Here is a 15,671-nt window from a genome sequence, read left to right as displayed (position 1 = left end):
GAGAGACGGCAGTAGGGACTAGGCTCCCACTAAAGAGGAAGCACTATCGGGTTCGTGGAGGCTGTTTCCCCGAGTCTATTTTCTTTCATTTCACGGGGTCAGAGCATCCTTAATGCGAGGCGGACGAGACGGAAGCGGAGGAACAAAGGGGGTATCGACGATATCGAGGTGGGAAAGCAAGTCCTCTTTACAAGCGGAAGACCGAAGAAACGACCAGGCTCTCTCCCTACTGGCTGCATCGGCAACGACTCTTTCTGAATCCCACTCTCCCTGTCCCTTCACCCTCGCCACCTCCAAGTTGTCGCAAATCCCTTTCGGACGGAGAGACCGTCCTCCGCTCTTTCTATGTACAGGGTGTCCCAGGAGGAAATCGAATAACTTTGTTAGAATGTTTGGTAGGTTATTCTGGATGAAAAAAGTCAGAGCAGACTATATGAATCTTGGTCCATTCGACTTTGGCTCATTTCAACAAATAAATAAATTCTATATATATATATGTAATTGGAATAGAGAAATAGAGGGAAATTTGTATCTTTCTTTGCTTGTGCATACTAAAAGTGTTCAAAGTGACAGTTCCTCGTTTCATATTTGTTTTGCATATAAATTTTGTTTTTTAAATTTATCCAGCCATAATCGTCTAATAATATCAAATTAGAGGCAACAGAGTTGCTTCGATCTTTTTCTTTTTTTGTATTCCTTACTTTTATTATAATCTTTTAAGAAAGCTTCCGATGACTCGTATTTATACGTATAACACTGTCTCGTTTATACGTGTAAAATATATCTATTGTCATAGTTTGGCTGTTAAACCCTGGGACACTCTGTATATATATTATATATATTTTTCTCTCTTTATGTATACAGTATATATGTAGCCTGGCTCCCGAAGAAGAGCTCTCGAAGAGAATACCTCTCGAGGTATAAGCGCTTCCTTTCGTCTTTCCTCATTTCAAGCGGCACCGTCGCCGTTCGAACACGGGAAAAGGACTACGTGGATTTACTTCGATAACAGAGATACGCCGTAGAACTTACAATGGCGCGTCCGCTCGCTCGGCAAGAAAGGGTTGAACAGGCATGAGAGAGAAGGGTGGCAAGACTATGCTCGCTGGACCGAGTCTGGAAACGCAGCTTTCTCCTCGCAAGAGAATAAGAATTTCCGGAGATGTTGTGCTCCTCTTTTTTTTTAGATTTCAATTAAGCGACTCTGGAGCGTTTTTCTTTGAATAAGGGAGAAAAGAGTTGTCGTTGGATTTGCCTGTTGGCGCGATTAACGTTATAGGTTGCGTTGGAACAGCTCGTGTTATCCGAGGATTTGATATTCAGTAGTTGCTTTTCGTCTTCTTCTTTTTTTGTTTGGTGTATGGATTTTTGAATGGTTGAGCGTGTGAAAAGTTTTCTAATTATAAAATTGTTCAATTGTTTGCTAAAAGAATGTTAGCATCGTGCAGCTCAAATCAAAGTTATAGCTCGATGAGAAAGCTTTTAACCCCTGGCTTATAATATCGAGCTATACTTGTGACAGAGATTATAATTCCGATTGAATGAGGGCAGTTTATATTCTCTTTCGTAACAAAGTTTACTTTCAACTCTAACTTTAGTCTCCATTCTTCAAACTGGAGATTATTAGATACAAATTGTATAGAATATTTCGATATTCTGCCATCTGACAGCGTCGCGCTCACTTAAGTTGCTATTCAAGAAATCATAAGCCAAGAGCTTAATAGCGACTTAACTTGCTCGGTAAATTCTGTTACTATAGGTTATTATAATAAACTGTAGATTTATAGAAAACTAAAGGCAATTCTTTTAAATTAATTAATAAAAATTGATAATTTTCAACACTGTATATATATCTTTCCCTTTTAGCATATTTAAGTATACGATAAAAATACAAATATCTCCAATCTATTAATTCGATTACAACGTTAACATCGTAAATGTAATTCTACAACGACAATAAATAAAATTTGCATGCAGATAAATTCCACGAAACACCATTATAAAAATTCTCTTGAATATTTCAAGTAATAAAACGATGTATCCCAGTTTCAAAGTTTCATATAACTCTATCGTGTGTATGTGTGCGAATTAAAATATTTCGCAAACTCTTCTCGCCGAAGGCGAACACACACGAACAGTTTATACTCGAGGAAATCAAAAATGTGCAAAATGGAGAACAATTGCAGTTGCGAAACTGGCAGCGAAGGAAGGAAAGCCCGTCGACGTTGTTCTTTTATATTTCCTTTTACCCGTTTAATTACTGCAGCATGGAACAACGAATTCTATACAAATTCTATGTAGCGTCCACGAAATAAGAGGCTTTCAAGGGATAACAGGAAACAGGTTAAGTACACGGAGATTCTTTCTTTCCTCTTCAGTGTACTGTTGCCTAAAGTCGAACAGCAAACGCCTGTTTGGAATGTTTTTGATAATAAGAGCACGCAAATCACGGGAGAACCGTGGCGCTTAGTACAAACGGAAAACAAACGAGAGAACGAGGAAATTGTTGCTTGTGACCTATGATAAGTATAAAGAATCTATATTTTCTGCGTCTACTTTTTGGTAAAATTGAGTCAAGGCAGAAAAAGATTCTGTCACGTGTTAAATGTAACAGAAATGGAATTTTCTGATTTTTTTGAACCATTTCGTATACATTTAGATAGTTGTATTTTTTCGAAAAGTTCCTAACTTTGTAAATTTTTTTCAAATTAAAAAATATTTTGTATGTACTTTGTAATAACGAACAGTCTAGTATTATTAAAATTATAATGAATAAAATCAAAGATATCGTATTGGAGAATTATTGTATTTAATGTATTTTCAGTGAAACGATTGTATTTACTTAATTCCCTTTTGAATCGAATTATATAAAGAAATGCATGGACTAGCCACGTTTTAATGAAAATAGATTAAAATATCGAATATTAAGATTGAAACAAGAAAATGAGAAATAAAATCATACATTAATTACAAATTGTTACAACGATTCATAAGTAAAAATAATTGATTGCATTAATTTGCAGGAAATATTGGTATCTGCTGTTCAGTCTGATAAAAGATCCCAAACGAAGTAGATTTAGTTCAAGAACAATCGCCCGCCGGTATGAAATGGAAAATTAATTGAGAGAGAAAGATGTTTTCATCCTTTTTCTTGTGAAAAATTTCCCGATAGCTCTACGAACGCGTTACGTGATCTAAAACCCGCTCTTTCCCCTATTATATAATGATGAGAGGAGAACAAAAAAAGAAGTTGAAGGGCTAGATAACAGAAAGTACCAGCAAAAAGTGTAATTCGATGCTTATTAGTTCGTGCAAATGGAATTAAATTACGCTCGATCATGGGAGCATTACTTTTATTTCCTGATCAGCCGTCAAACTTCCTCTGAACGATGAGAGCTCTAATCACGTTTGGTCTGAGGATGCCTATCTCCGCACTTTTCCTGTTGTCAGTAATTCGAGGCTCGTCTAAACGTCACAAAACATTTCAATGACAAGGAAAACTATAGACAATCTCCTATTTCTGCTTTTTCTATCGAATCGATCTCGAGTTCTCTTTTTCTCGGTCTTTCTTTCCTTTTTAATTGGAACATCGAACGCTATGAAATGAAAATCGAGATATTTATATTTCTACAACTATTCGACAATGACAAAATTGTTCCATCTTTCCAATTTAGATAATAGTCCTTATGTTTTGGAATTTACTCACTGTTTATGTGATTATATTCGTGTATTTTATTATTTAAGACGAAAGTTCAAAGAATTCTGACATTAATCATGTTAAATGGTGCCATCTTAACGAATACTTATGATACTCCATGATACTGCATGTCGGTAAATTTTTGCAGATAATTTAAAAATCGTCTCCCACTTGATCATAGCACTACAAAATATTAACAAAAAGAAATTGTAAAAAAGAATAATTGCACGCCTCAGTCTGATGACCGAGAATACAATTACATATGATGTAGTAAGCGACAGAAAATTGAACGTATTCGATTGCCATTAGAATAATTTATCAGAGTGTTTAAATTGTTGTTAATTAATATCAATATCTTTACTTAACGAAAGTACATGTACATACAGCGAGCAGAATTTTACGAAGATATAAAAGAAAGAAATAACAAGGATTCTTGCACGCGAGAAAAACACGAGGGACAACAGGCAAGCTTCCTTTTGCCCTCGATTAATTAGTTGATTTTCTTTATGCAATGGGAGTTTCTTACCAGACCCGCGCTCCAAGAAAATTCTTTGCTAAATACTTGAAAGGCAAGAGACTTCAAAGAAGCATTTCATTCACGACAATTGCAATATTACATCCAGCCGGTTGAAATATTACGTAAAAAGCAGGCAGGACGTAATTTTTTTCTCTTCACTGAACCTAGGAAAATTTTCAGCTCGATGAGCACGAATTAAACTTCACGCTGAACTCGCGGGACAAGAATCTCGAAGTGCAATTATACTTAATTTTCATACGTAATAAACTGTACGGCGTGGGAAAAAAAGAGAAGGAAAATGTTTATTTTAATAACAAACAATCTCTACTTTTTTTGCTTGCAACAATTTAATAAGAGACATGCACAGCGAATTTTTGTTGTGAATTATAAAAACTTTAATTTGACAAGGAATAAAAATGTGTTAAGTGACAACTACTAAAATGTGAGATCTCTCCAGTAATTCTATTCTTCGTATTACTAACATTACTTTTTTCCAAACGAAACATTTCTCTTAATGGAACATTCAAACGACATTCTACTTTTATTTAAAAATTCAAACAAAATTTTCCAAATTTTCAACACTATCAATACTTAAAAATTCGACATAAATTTGCACAATAAATTTTCCTCGTTATCAAAATATTCTGATAATTTTTTATCGAATTTAGGGACACGCGATACAGATTAATAATTTTATTGCCGATTACTCTCCATTTGCGAACCGTATCGACAGGCTTAATATCAATTTTATCGATCCTAAATACGAATCATCGAGAATCTCATTTTTTTGCCATTCGAAAAGCAATACGTTGGTTACCGGCAAAGTTTAAAAGGATTCGTAGGGAGGGAAAACACAATTCTTTACGATTCCGTACGTACAGAGTTAGGTACTTAAGTCCCTCATCTCTGCGAGATATCCGAGGTTAAAAGGATTTCAATAAAAACAGGAAACAGGCCAAGGACTTTTTCGCTGATCGGATAAAGTCGTCCACATCGTTTACTCGAATCCCGGCATATGCTTTCTTGAAAACGAGTTTCCAAGTAACCGACCAGGAAATTTTATGGACGCAAGCCAAATGGAATGCCCGTATGGGCCAATGTTTTTTGCCGAGCTATTCTTGCCATCGTGTGCAACTTGTTAGGATTGATAAAAAAAAAGAAAAAGAAATCGTTGAATTCAGGAATCGTGGCTCCTTTGGTAGTTTGGAACTGATGAATGAGTTGTTTGAAGTGGAATTCGATGATCGATAAGCTTAACTTCGTTACGATCTTTGAGTCTACGTATCGAATTCCTCGTATTCAAAGAAACAGATTGCATGAATTGAAAGTAGTATAAACTAAGATAACTCACACGATCCAACTGTCAAACTTTAAAATATTCTATCCAAAGGTAGTAACGTATTTGAAGAAAATTCTTCAATTGAAAATCGATAAGAGGGAATTTTCTGTTGAATTTTCACGCCAAAAGCAAGCGTACAGTAGATTGCAAGATAATTGATCTTGAATCTCAGGCCACGGAAGAAACTCGAAAAAGGAACAATCAGCGAGACGATAGCTTTGAACAAAGCAACAACAACAAAAAGAGGGAAAAAATTCTGGAAACCATGGACGAAACGAAAGTAATTCGAAGGGCTGTTCGTCAGCTCGTATTGAACTGAGTGTTGAGCGACCCTATCGAATAAAATACGTACATAAAACGAAGGCGACACAGTGGAAAGGTCGAGGAAAAGAAAAATACGGTCTACTCGAAGTGGATCCAGCGCACGTAGCACGGACGGAATCAAGCACAAAAGAGGATTGTGCCGATTTCGACGAGAGTACAAAGATAAACTTTCGTACGTTCCAGTTATAAAGGATTCTTATTAAATATCTGATAATTGAAATTACTACAAAAATCATCAATACTTCTTTGTCCTGATGTTTCATTTAGTATTACTACTTTACTTAGCATTTAGAATTTATATCATGAGCCTGAAAACTTCATACGGTGTCGTATCTAATAAAATGTTTGCCTTTAAAACACATTCTCTTTGTCGACTTTTTCGAGGCAATTCTATTTCAAAACAATTGGACAAGGAAATCATAAATATGTATAATACAATTAGTTCAATGAACTTGCTACAACTAAAACGTTATACGAATCAATCGAGGTTATCTTAATAGCAAGATTAATCTGTGTAACATTAACAGCAAAGTTCCTTTAAGAACAAACAACTCGTATCCAAAGAAATTCACAACGAGGTTTCGATCAAACAGACAAAAACGAATGATTAAACATCCTAAATACGAGAAGCAACATTTCCATGACGTATCAATAAGCTTTCGACAAAGTATTCAACGAATCGCTAGTAATACTGCAAAGCCAAGTTGAACGTCACACACAGAGAGAGAGAGAGAGAGAGAGAGAGAGAGAGAGAGAGAGAGAGAGAGAGAGAGAGAGAGAGAGAGAGAGAGAGAGAGAGAGAGAGAGAGAGAAAGGGCATGAGATGCTGAGGAAAAAGGAAAATCTACCGAGGGGAAACGTGGACGAAGATACGTGGCAAATTTCGAATGAGAAGGAAGAGGAACCGTTGAGAAAGTAGAAGAAACGGAGGGAAGATTTGTAGATCCGTCTACGCAAAAGGTAATACAAGTCTAACTCCTTCCGACCAACCAACAAGTCTGACCAAGGCTAGCAACCGTTGCTGCTACTATTGATTCCCCTTTATTTCTTTTTCCGTTCTCGAGAAGAATAGAATCTTCAATTCTCGCGATCCTGCGATCCTCCAAAGTCTTTCTCTTTTCACGCCATTGCCCACGTTCCACGCCTTTCGACTGTTCGCAACTCTGACTCACGATCAGTGAAGAATAATCATTTCGAAATGTTTCTTTGATTCGAACGAGCCAAGAGAACGTATTGAACTCGACCTTTAGAATTTTATTCTGCGATACAGCGAAGAGATATAAATTAAGAAACGCAGAAGTTTGGAAAATCGAGATTAAATAATTCAAGGATTCAGAGATTGGCAATTTCGAAAATGCAAAGATTAAGATATTTGGAAATTTAAAAATCCAACGATTCGGAGATTCTAAAATTGCAACGTTAAAAAATTCAAAAATATAAAATAACTACTCCATCGTGTGCATCTGTAAACGGTAAGAGGCAGCATCGATTCACCAAGTTGCCGAACCTTTTTACCGCAGTTCAAATCAGCATTCAACTAGCACCAATCGCAAGCAGCGTGGCTCGGAACAAAAGGCAAGCTTTCCTCTTGAAATCCGGCCTAGAGAGCAAGCTGCACTCCAGTCGTGGCCCACTCGTGCGTTGCCTCGAATCGCATATCAGAAACAATCCTCTCGTCGAGTGTACAAAGCACCAAAACAGCTATTCCATAATATTATGTAATGCACAAGCCTTAGGAAGCCTCATTCTCTACCAGAATAGCGTCTATTCGTTGAGAGGCTTTGGAGGACGTACACGAAAAGCTTCGGTTTTTAGATAGAAGCGTTTTGTTCAAAGACTCATTGAGGATTCACTATCGATGAAAGAGGAAAAGAAGCAAAGTTTTACTTCCTTTTGAAAATCGAAGAAATGATATAGACGAAAAATACTGATTTTGCGCTATAGGGAAATCTGCTCCAATAACCTTGATACACGTACGTATATCGTAGAAGTGACGATCCTAACAATGAGTAACTTTCAGAACGTTTTAGTTATCTCTCATTGTTTATTAGGAAGTTTAAAAAATATGCCACTTATTTTGAATAATAGAAGATATATGTAGAGTTCTTATTTTCTAAATATTTCAATTCGCTATAATATAATTCCGCTGTAATTCTACGATGTTATTGTAGAACTGACCGACATTGTTTCTTCGTAAATCCTGTGTTATTTATACCTCAAACTTAAACCATACAGTGTTATAAATCTGCATCGTACAAACAAAATATTTTTCTAAAGAAGAATTACGGATACGTCAACACATCGTTGTAAAAGATTACAATCTAAAATTACCCCGAAACTTATCATTTTTTATTAATTTTATCACGACGAACGATTGAACTGGAAGAGATGGCACAAGTGTTGGTTAATTGACGCGGAAAAGGGGCGAATGGTGTGCATCTATACTCACAAGTGGTCCTGCCGCTTGAACGCCTTGCCGCACATCGTGCACACGTATTTCCTCTCATCGCTGTGCGTCAGCTTGTGCTTCGTGAGCGCCGATGCGTTGTTGAACACCTTCCCGCAGACCTGCAGACAGAAACCGTGCTACGTGTCAGCGCGTCTTTGTGCTGATGCTCCATCCCTGACAATCGGCTTAATTGGCTATTTACGCTTTCAAGGTTACACGATTTTTCGCTCTTACGTACTAATTATATGCTTACGAAAGTATTTCAACATATTTTATCGGTTATATTATGCGTATTAAACAAAACATATTGAAATTTCATTCATGCTGCGCGTTAATTGTTTGTAATTGCAGATTTGTTCTAAATTTTACCAATTTAATCATCGCAGTCGTGTCTCATCACGAGGCTAATAAAATTACAAAAATTTAGATATTTTGGCACCATATGTATGCGAAATCCTATTTAATTAATATCAATTAATATATAATGTATTATAAATCAGATATAATATGAATTATATAGAACGTTTTATATATATATATACGAAGTCGGAGTAGTGAAATCTTAAATTTGTTGAAATTTTTTCGCACGTATTTACGTGAAAAATCAAACTGACTTTTAATAAAATGACTTTTCACAAGCCATTCGACCATCGTTGACAAACAGAGAAAATGTAATTTCAGTAAACCTATATTTGGCCATTAGCATTACGCGGAACACGTTTTCAGAACCGTCTAACATTTGACACATGTTACTGCCAAACGTGCGAATGTGCTTGACGTAGACAGCGTTGCTATATGCCCGCGTACACACATTTCCTAGCATCCATTAATGACTGCGTTCTAAAAATACACCCGGTTTCCTGTGTTTTTTACGCTACAAAACAAATATACACAGTCGCGCTTCTATTTCCCCCCGTTTTCCACCGGACAACCTTTGCTTGAAACATTACAAAAATATTTGAACGTAAAACGTATAAAACAGACCTTCGCGACAACAATTTAAACGAAAATACTTGGGTATATACAAAGCTCATTTCGATAATTTAGAATTTCTACGATATTAATCGATGGATTAATTCAATTATTAAACTGCGAATATGTTACTATAAATTTATCTTTTCATGAACGAGTTACGAATGAGTAAATAGAAATTTGTTTGGTCAATTGAACGCTATACTAATTTTACTCTCCTGAATGTTATGTCCTTTAAATATTCCACAAACGTATAATCATCCGTGGTGTAATAATCAGAAAATTATTAAAAAATCAATCAAGCGATCAAAACGTTATCAAACCATAAGCTGCCATTAATTTTTGGATCTTTATTCAATAATCCAAAACATAATTCTGGCCATAGCTGGAAAGCATAATTTAATCGAAATTATATACTCTACAAATAGATTTGCGATCTTTTATAAATAATTTTACAATCTCCGCCGCACTTCACCTAAAATTTCGTATTGATTTCTTCGTACGAGTTCCACATCTACTTTAATCTCGACAATTAAAGTTCTGGTATCATTTTTCTATCTATTCGTTCCTCACGAAAAAATTGTATCTTATTTTTTTAACGCCTCATTCAACTCTTCGTTTCAACCTTTGAATTACACGAAACTATCCCGATTTAGCTAACGAATTCTATCGAAACGGGAGAAAATTTCGGTTTAACGAGTATCACGAACGGCGATCGACGTCGAATCAAGTGTAACGACTTCCAATCGAGACTGCCGCGCTTTTAATACACGGTAATCGCGGCGCGTATCGCGCGAATGTTCGCAATTCCGCGCGGGCCGCCGCGCGTTTCGAACGGTTCATTACGGACACGTGAAACGGAACGAGGTTGGACACGATTTTCAATTACCACGCGTAGCCGTCGTAAAGCCAGGCCGGACGCGCTTTACGACGGACATTAGAACGTCGATAAAGATACCATTGCGCGGCGTTTCCACGTTCGCGTTTAGCATGCGTCAGGGTGGTCTGACTCTGCCTGTACGTTATTGCGATCTCCTTTTCATTCAAACGAATCACGATCCATTTCAGTAGCTCGAATTTCTTTGGTTACGTCGTCTATGGTTTAATATACAGTGGAGCCTCTCGTAGCTAAACTAATAGGGTGGCAAAAATATTCGGAAAACAGAAGAATCATTTTTCTGGTATGAAATTTCATTTGTTCAAATAACGATCGAGGAAATTGTCAGTTAATTTTTTACCGCCAAACTACATACATCTTTGACGCGAGAAGATAGCTATATCCTTGTTATTTTCATTTGCCATTCATTTATTTTCGTTTATGCTATTAGAGAGAGAAAAAAACATCTGTTATTAGCAGACAGTCTGTTCGCATAAGAGAATACTCGGAGAGTAAAACGTTCAGATATTAATAGACACATGGTGTAAATTTCAAATATCACAGTTCTTCGAATATAACGATAAGAAAAGAAAAAGAAACAGAAATCGACCAATTTGATTCCGCCATTATTAGTGAATAAATCATAGAGTACATGCCGCATACTAAATAGTTCGGAAGAGTTCAATACATAAACAGATTTTTTTCATTACAATTCATTAATACACAGTAGAATAGACGAAGCATCAAAATCAATAAGAATTTTCTACAAATATTTTTAATTCATAAGAAAGTTACAAAATGGAAGTCTGGAGAGAGAGAGAGTTGTTAAATCATTTATTATCTTATGTATATTTTTAAACAAAAAAGTTCTTCGATGTCGAATTCATGCTATGTGAACGAAGATAAGGCGAAAGCCTGTTCTACACAATTCTCAATTAACGTGAGACGTCGGCACAACATTTCACGTGTTAACAGCAGGAAGGCCGAAGACACGGTCGAGGGTGTTAGACATGGTATGTCTGTTAAGTATGTAGAATTGGGTTTATTTCTCGGGTAGGGGAGTGTACTATTACAACAACTATTTCAGGAAGCCAAAGGCCGAAGGCTTGCGCGCATAGGCGCTGTTTCATTTGAAAGACCCACAAGCCGTGCAAGAGTACCGGGTATTGGCGTCGAATTTACCATCAAACATTGTGCCAAATTCCCTGACTTGAATTCGTCCAGGAACGAATGGCTTTTCTGATAAAATTTCAATGAAACTCTCCCGCCACTTTTCACCTTTACTTTCCATTCAGCGTTGACTTCGACAAGGTTTCCTCGAGATATATCGTAGGCTAGTGTTAAATTGCTATTTAGAAATAGGTCGCAATAAAATAAATCACATTTTGTTGAGTGATATTTCAGTAAGCTAATATTAAGCTTATCGTTACGAGTAAACTACGAATGCTATGCAATTGTGCAAAATTGAAAGATGGAGAAATCTACAAAATGCAAATATACATAGAATATCGAAAGTACAGCGTTCAGGATATTAAATAGTAAGCGAAACAAATAATTTCCAAGAGTCTGTTTTTGTATTTATGTAAAAAAATACGTAATACGTGGTGTATACAATATGAGTTTACATAAACATCCATGGTTTAATTTATGAATTTATTAAGATTAATATAATATAATATTAATATTAATATAAATATCGTGGTATTACATTTATACCAATAATTTTGGGTAAAATAAATTACGACACGTCTTATTTTTGTTATTTACAGTATCACGTTGATGTTGTTAATATCCAGTTTTTCTTCATTAATAAAAGTTACATGGTTTCTACATTCAAAAGTGATATAGTGAAAGAGATACTGAAAAAGACTCTCTTATAAGGAACAGAAAGCAAATATGTACAAAATAAAAACGTAGAAATGTTTATGAATATAAGTATAAATGAATCTGCAGAAATATTTATGTCAGCTTATCCAGGAGAATACGTGAAACACGAGCTTACAGAGAGATTTGTATTAAGAAAAACTAGCACACATAATTATATCGTAATTATGCTATCAAAAGAGCAACTGTGCTATTTGCATTTTGTACAACATTTCATCGCTACGATAACGACGCTTAAAACATCGAGTTGGAAGTCAGATTTATTTATTATACTCATATTTATCCTCAACATTTTGATACTTAAGCTACTAAACCTTTTAACTTTTAACAATGGATGGCAAATACATCAAGTTTAATAGAAAAAACTAAATGTATACTAATTATGTATCTACATGATAACCAACGTTTTTCAGATTAGTATTTTGATGCAAATATTTTTCAAGAGAATTCCACAGCCAAATTTAATGAAAAGACAATTTGATAATACGTGACTACACGACAAGATAGTGACTGGCAAAGTTATTGTCATATGGAAAAACGTTTTTCCTGAAGAAGTAAAAGATGTTCCCCTATCGGTCTCCACAATTCACTGTATTATGCCTGTGTTTCTAGCAGCTTTTATTTCTATTCCAAGCCAAAAGTCTAAACAATCCTCGTACGGATTTACGTCGCATAAAACTTCATCAAACTTCTATTTACCGCATTTCAATAGCAACTAATATATTTCCAAATTGCCGAATAGCCATCCTCCGCGCCAACTTCGAATCGTTACCTCGAATCGTAAAATCCCAGAGAACAAACTCGACTTTCGATTCCGTCCATTTACTCTTCTCGTCCCTCTGGAAATCTACACGCATCAAAAACTCGTAACGCATTGGAAATCCACCGACACACCGGGTTCGGAATTCGCATCGTTAAGTCGAAATTAATTTCCAATGCAGCTGCGGCCAGCACGTGGCGACGGATCCACGATTCTCGGCTCCATTATCGGAAAACTTCTTTCCACTTTTCGTTTCGCCGTTATTTTCATCGGTTCGATCGAGCCTCTGGCTTCGACGACGACGACGACGACGAACGCGAATAAGTCGCGCACTCGACTCGTCCGTAGAAATTTCCCTCGCCTTCCAATCGAACCACCAACTTTCTTCCTTCTTCCTTCGATCCGTGCCCGGAAACTTCCGTTTTCCTAATGGAACGAGAAGAAAGGATAAACTGTCGACTCAGCGATCGCTGATACTTGAGCCGTGAAATTTACTGGTTTTCTGTGGACGATCGTACGGCAAGACGGCTGCTAGAATTTCGATACTTCCAAGAAATATGTATCCTATGTGGCTTATGAATCCTTCCTCTTTTTCTCTTGTCTCTTCTTTCTCTATCGTCATTCATCATCCAACGTGATCTTTCGAAAGAAAGATACGAGGCATCCATCATCTTTACTGGGCTTTGGCGCTTTGATCGAATATCAGGTGATTTCTATTAGCCATTTGAATTTTACTCGGTTTTTTTTGTTTTCAGCTTGCTGTTCCTTTTGTGTCGATGATTTTAGTATTCGATATATTTATATCTTATTATCTTTTCTTTGTATTACACTGTTCATCCACAAAGTATTTCAGAGTCTACTAAAAATGATCTCTCAAGTTAATATTGAGAAATTTTTTACATTCCATGCGGAACGCTGTGTGTAATATCTTCATATAACCACATATCACGTAGGACACGTGAAAGATCCATAAATGAAAACTCGCACGCTATCTTTTAATGAAATTCATGAAGAATCATAGTTCAAGGCTGGTTATTAAGGTCACTAATTTAAATAAACCGCCGTTACGCGCATAAAATGCAACCTCTTATCAAAAAGAGAAGTTTATTATTCGAGATAAAACAAAACTATGTTTCCTCGCGGAAGATGTACAACACCCTCTCTAACCCTCTCCCTCGCATTCTTTCTCTATCTTTTGCACTTAATGCAACTACGTCAGTAGAATCCAGGTTAATCGAAAGACAAGTTAACCATACAATTCGTTGTATCGGGCTTTTAATCTTAATTAAACTACTGCTTGTCAGATCTTTTCTATCGTAATTAAAAAAAGTTAAAATCTGTCAGATATCGTATTCTTCTTCTTTTTTTAACGGAACTTCTTTTACTCGATCTGCATACGTACAGGAAATTACTATAACATTCGTGACCTACTTATTGCGAGGAAATTCTCTCGTAAACATTTCTTTCTATTTTCCAATTGGTAAACTTGAAACTTCTGCTTGTACCAAAGCGACGAAAGAAATCAGTTCCTGTTACAATTGCCTAAACTGGTATAGTTGATATAGTTGAGAAAATATCGAATAGTATTATATACAACCACGAAATCTTGTTTATAATTTATCGTATATATCTTCAAACCAGATAATAATTCTTAAATAGTTCCCTAACCATTTCTGAAGATAACTTCATCTTCTGTAAGTGACTTGATAATTATAAATAATATATCTAGAACCCAACAACAAGAACACATAACCAAAAACAGTTCCCCAAAAAACATTTTAAAACAACCTACTAACTACACATACTATCAAGCTCTGCCTAGCGATTTTCAAACTGAGGTACGCGTAAGTTGCACGAGAATCTTCAGTGAAGACAGATCGACGAATCCTACAGAAAGGGAGGAGACCGAGAAAAACATACTGCCGGTTCCTAAGCAGAAAATCTAATTTACGTAGCCGAACTCGTAAGGTGCTGCGGATCCACGGACTTGAATACATGGGAGTTTCAATTTACGAAGCAAAAGGATCGCTAGGCCCGAAGAGAGGACCATCTAGAGAGGCTGACGAAGAGACGGATACGAGATGAAAAAGAACGGAGACGTTTGAACGGGCCTCGACACCGGCTGGTCGTTCCACCCCTTAACCATCATCTTCGTGCCAAAACCCGTATCTTCCAGTCCCGCTAACGGTCCTTCCTCAAGAGTTAAACAAACATCATTACTCCTGGCCTTTCTCGATCCCTCTGCCGCCACCAGCAGACACGCCACTCGGCTTTCTGCCACCCCCGCTCTTCCCGGCAACGTATCAACGTGCACGTCTGCAGCAGCAGGCTCCTCGTGTCCGCGCTGCCAAACCCGCCAATGTACACCGAGCAACGCCGCTCCTGAATACGTAATCCGCCGCTGGTAACATTGATACTTCGTTAGGGATGAAGCTTCATGGCTGCTACTGGGAAAGGAAGCTGGAAGGAGAGAGTCGATGGATGAAGTTAGACGATGGTAGGAGAAACGGCGATTCGTGGTCTGAGAGGCATATCGTCGGTTGGTCGATTCGGTTAACGTTTGTTCTCGTCATTCACGCTGTTACGTCACGCTGCTAAATGAGGAGACGACCTGCTTCGAGGATTTTTTGGGATTTATTATAGGCGTCGAAGATATTAATTACGAAGGATTCATCGGTGACGATTTTCTTTAAGATTTTTGATGTTTTGTTGCTAACGAGGATTAAGATGATCGTTAACGCGCGTAAAAAATACGTGGCTATAAACAGTATCTGAATATCAGTGTATTTGTTATAGTATTTATATAGCAATTAATCAGACTCGAGTGAATTAAATATCGCTGGTACTTTCAT

At 36.7% G+C, this 15,671-nt stretch overlaps 1 protein-coding gene across 5 annotated transcripts in view; it reads right to left on the bottom strand.

Moving 5' to 3' along the window:
- Positions 1–15,671, bottom strand: part of LOC126921658 (uncharacterized) — a 570,126-nt gene that overhangs the window by 121,760 nt on the left and 432,695 nt on the right. For all 5 annotated transcript variants that reach the window (XM_050733370.1, XM_050733366.1, XM_050733368.1 and 2 more), the window contains one exon: positions 8,327–8,445. In XM_050733370.1, the coding sequence (XP_050589327.1) occupies positions 8,327–8,445 (119 nt within the window). The remainder of the gene's footprint in view (positions 1–8,326; positions 8,446–15,671) is intronic.

Source organism: Bombus affinis, chromosome 11 (genome assembly GCF_024516045.1).
Source record: "Bombus affinis isolate iyBomAffi1 chromosome 11, iyBomAffi1.2, whole genome shotgun sequence".
Taxonomy (NCBI): Eukaryota; Metazoa; Arthropoda; class Insecta; order Hymenoptera; family Apidae; genus Bombus; species Bombus affinis.
Note: the sequence above shows the minus strand (reverse complement) of the source record. Positions and strands in the feature narration are given on the sequence as shown.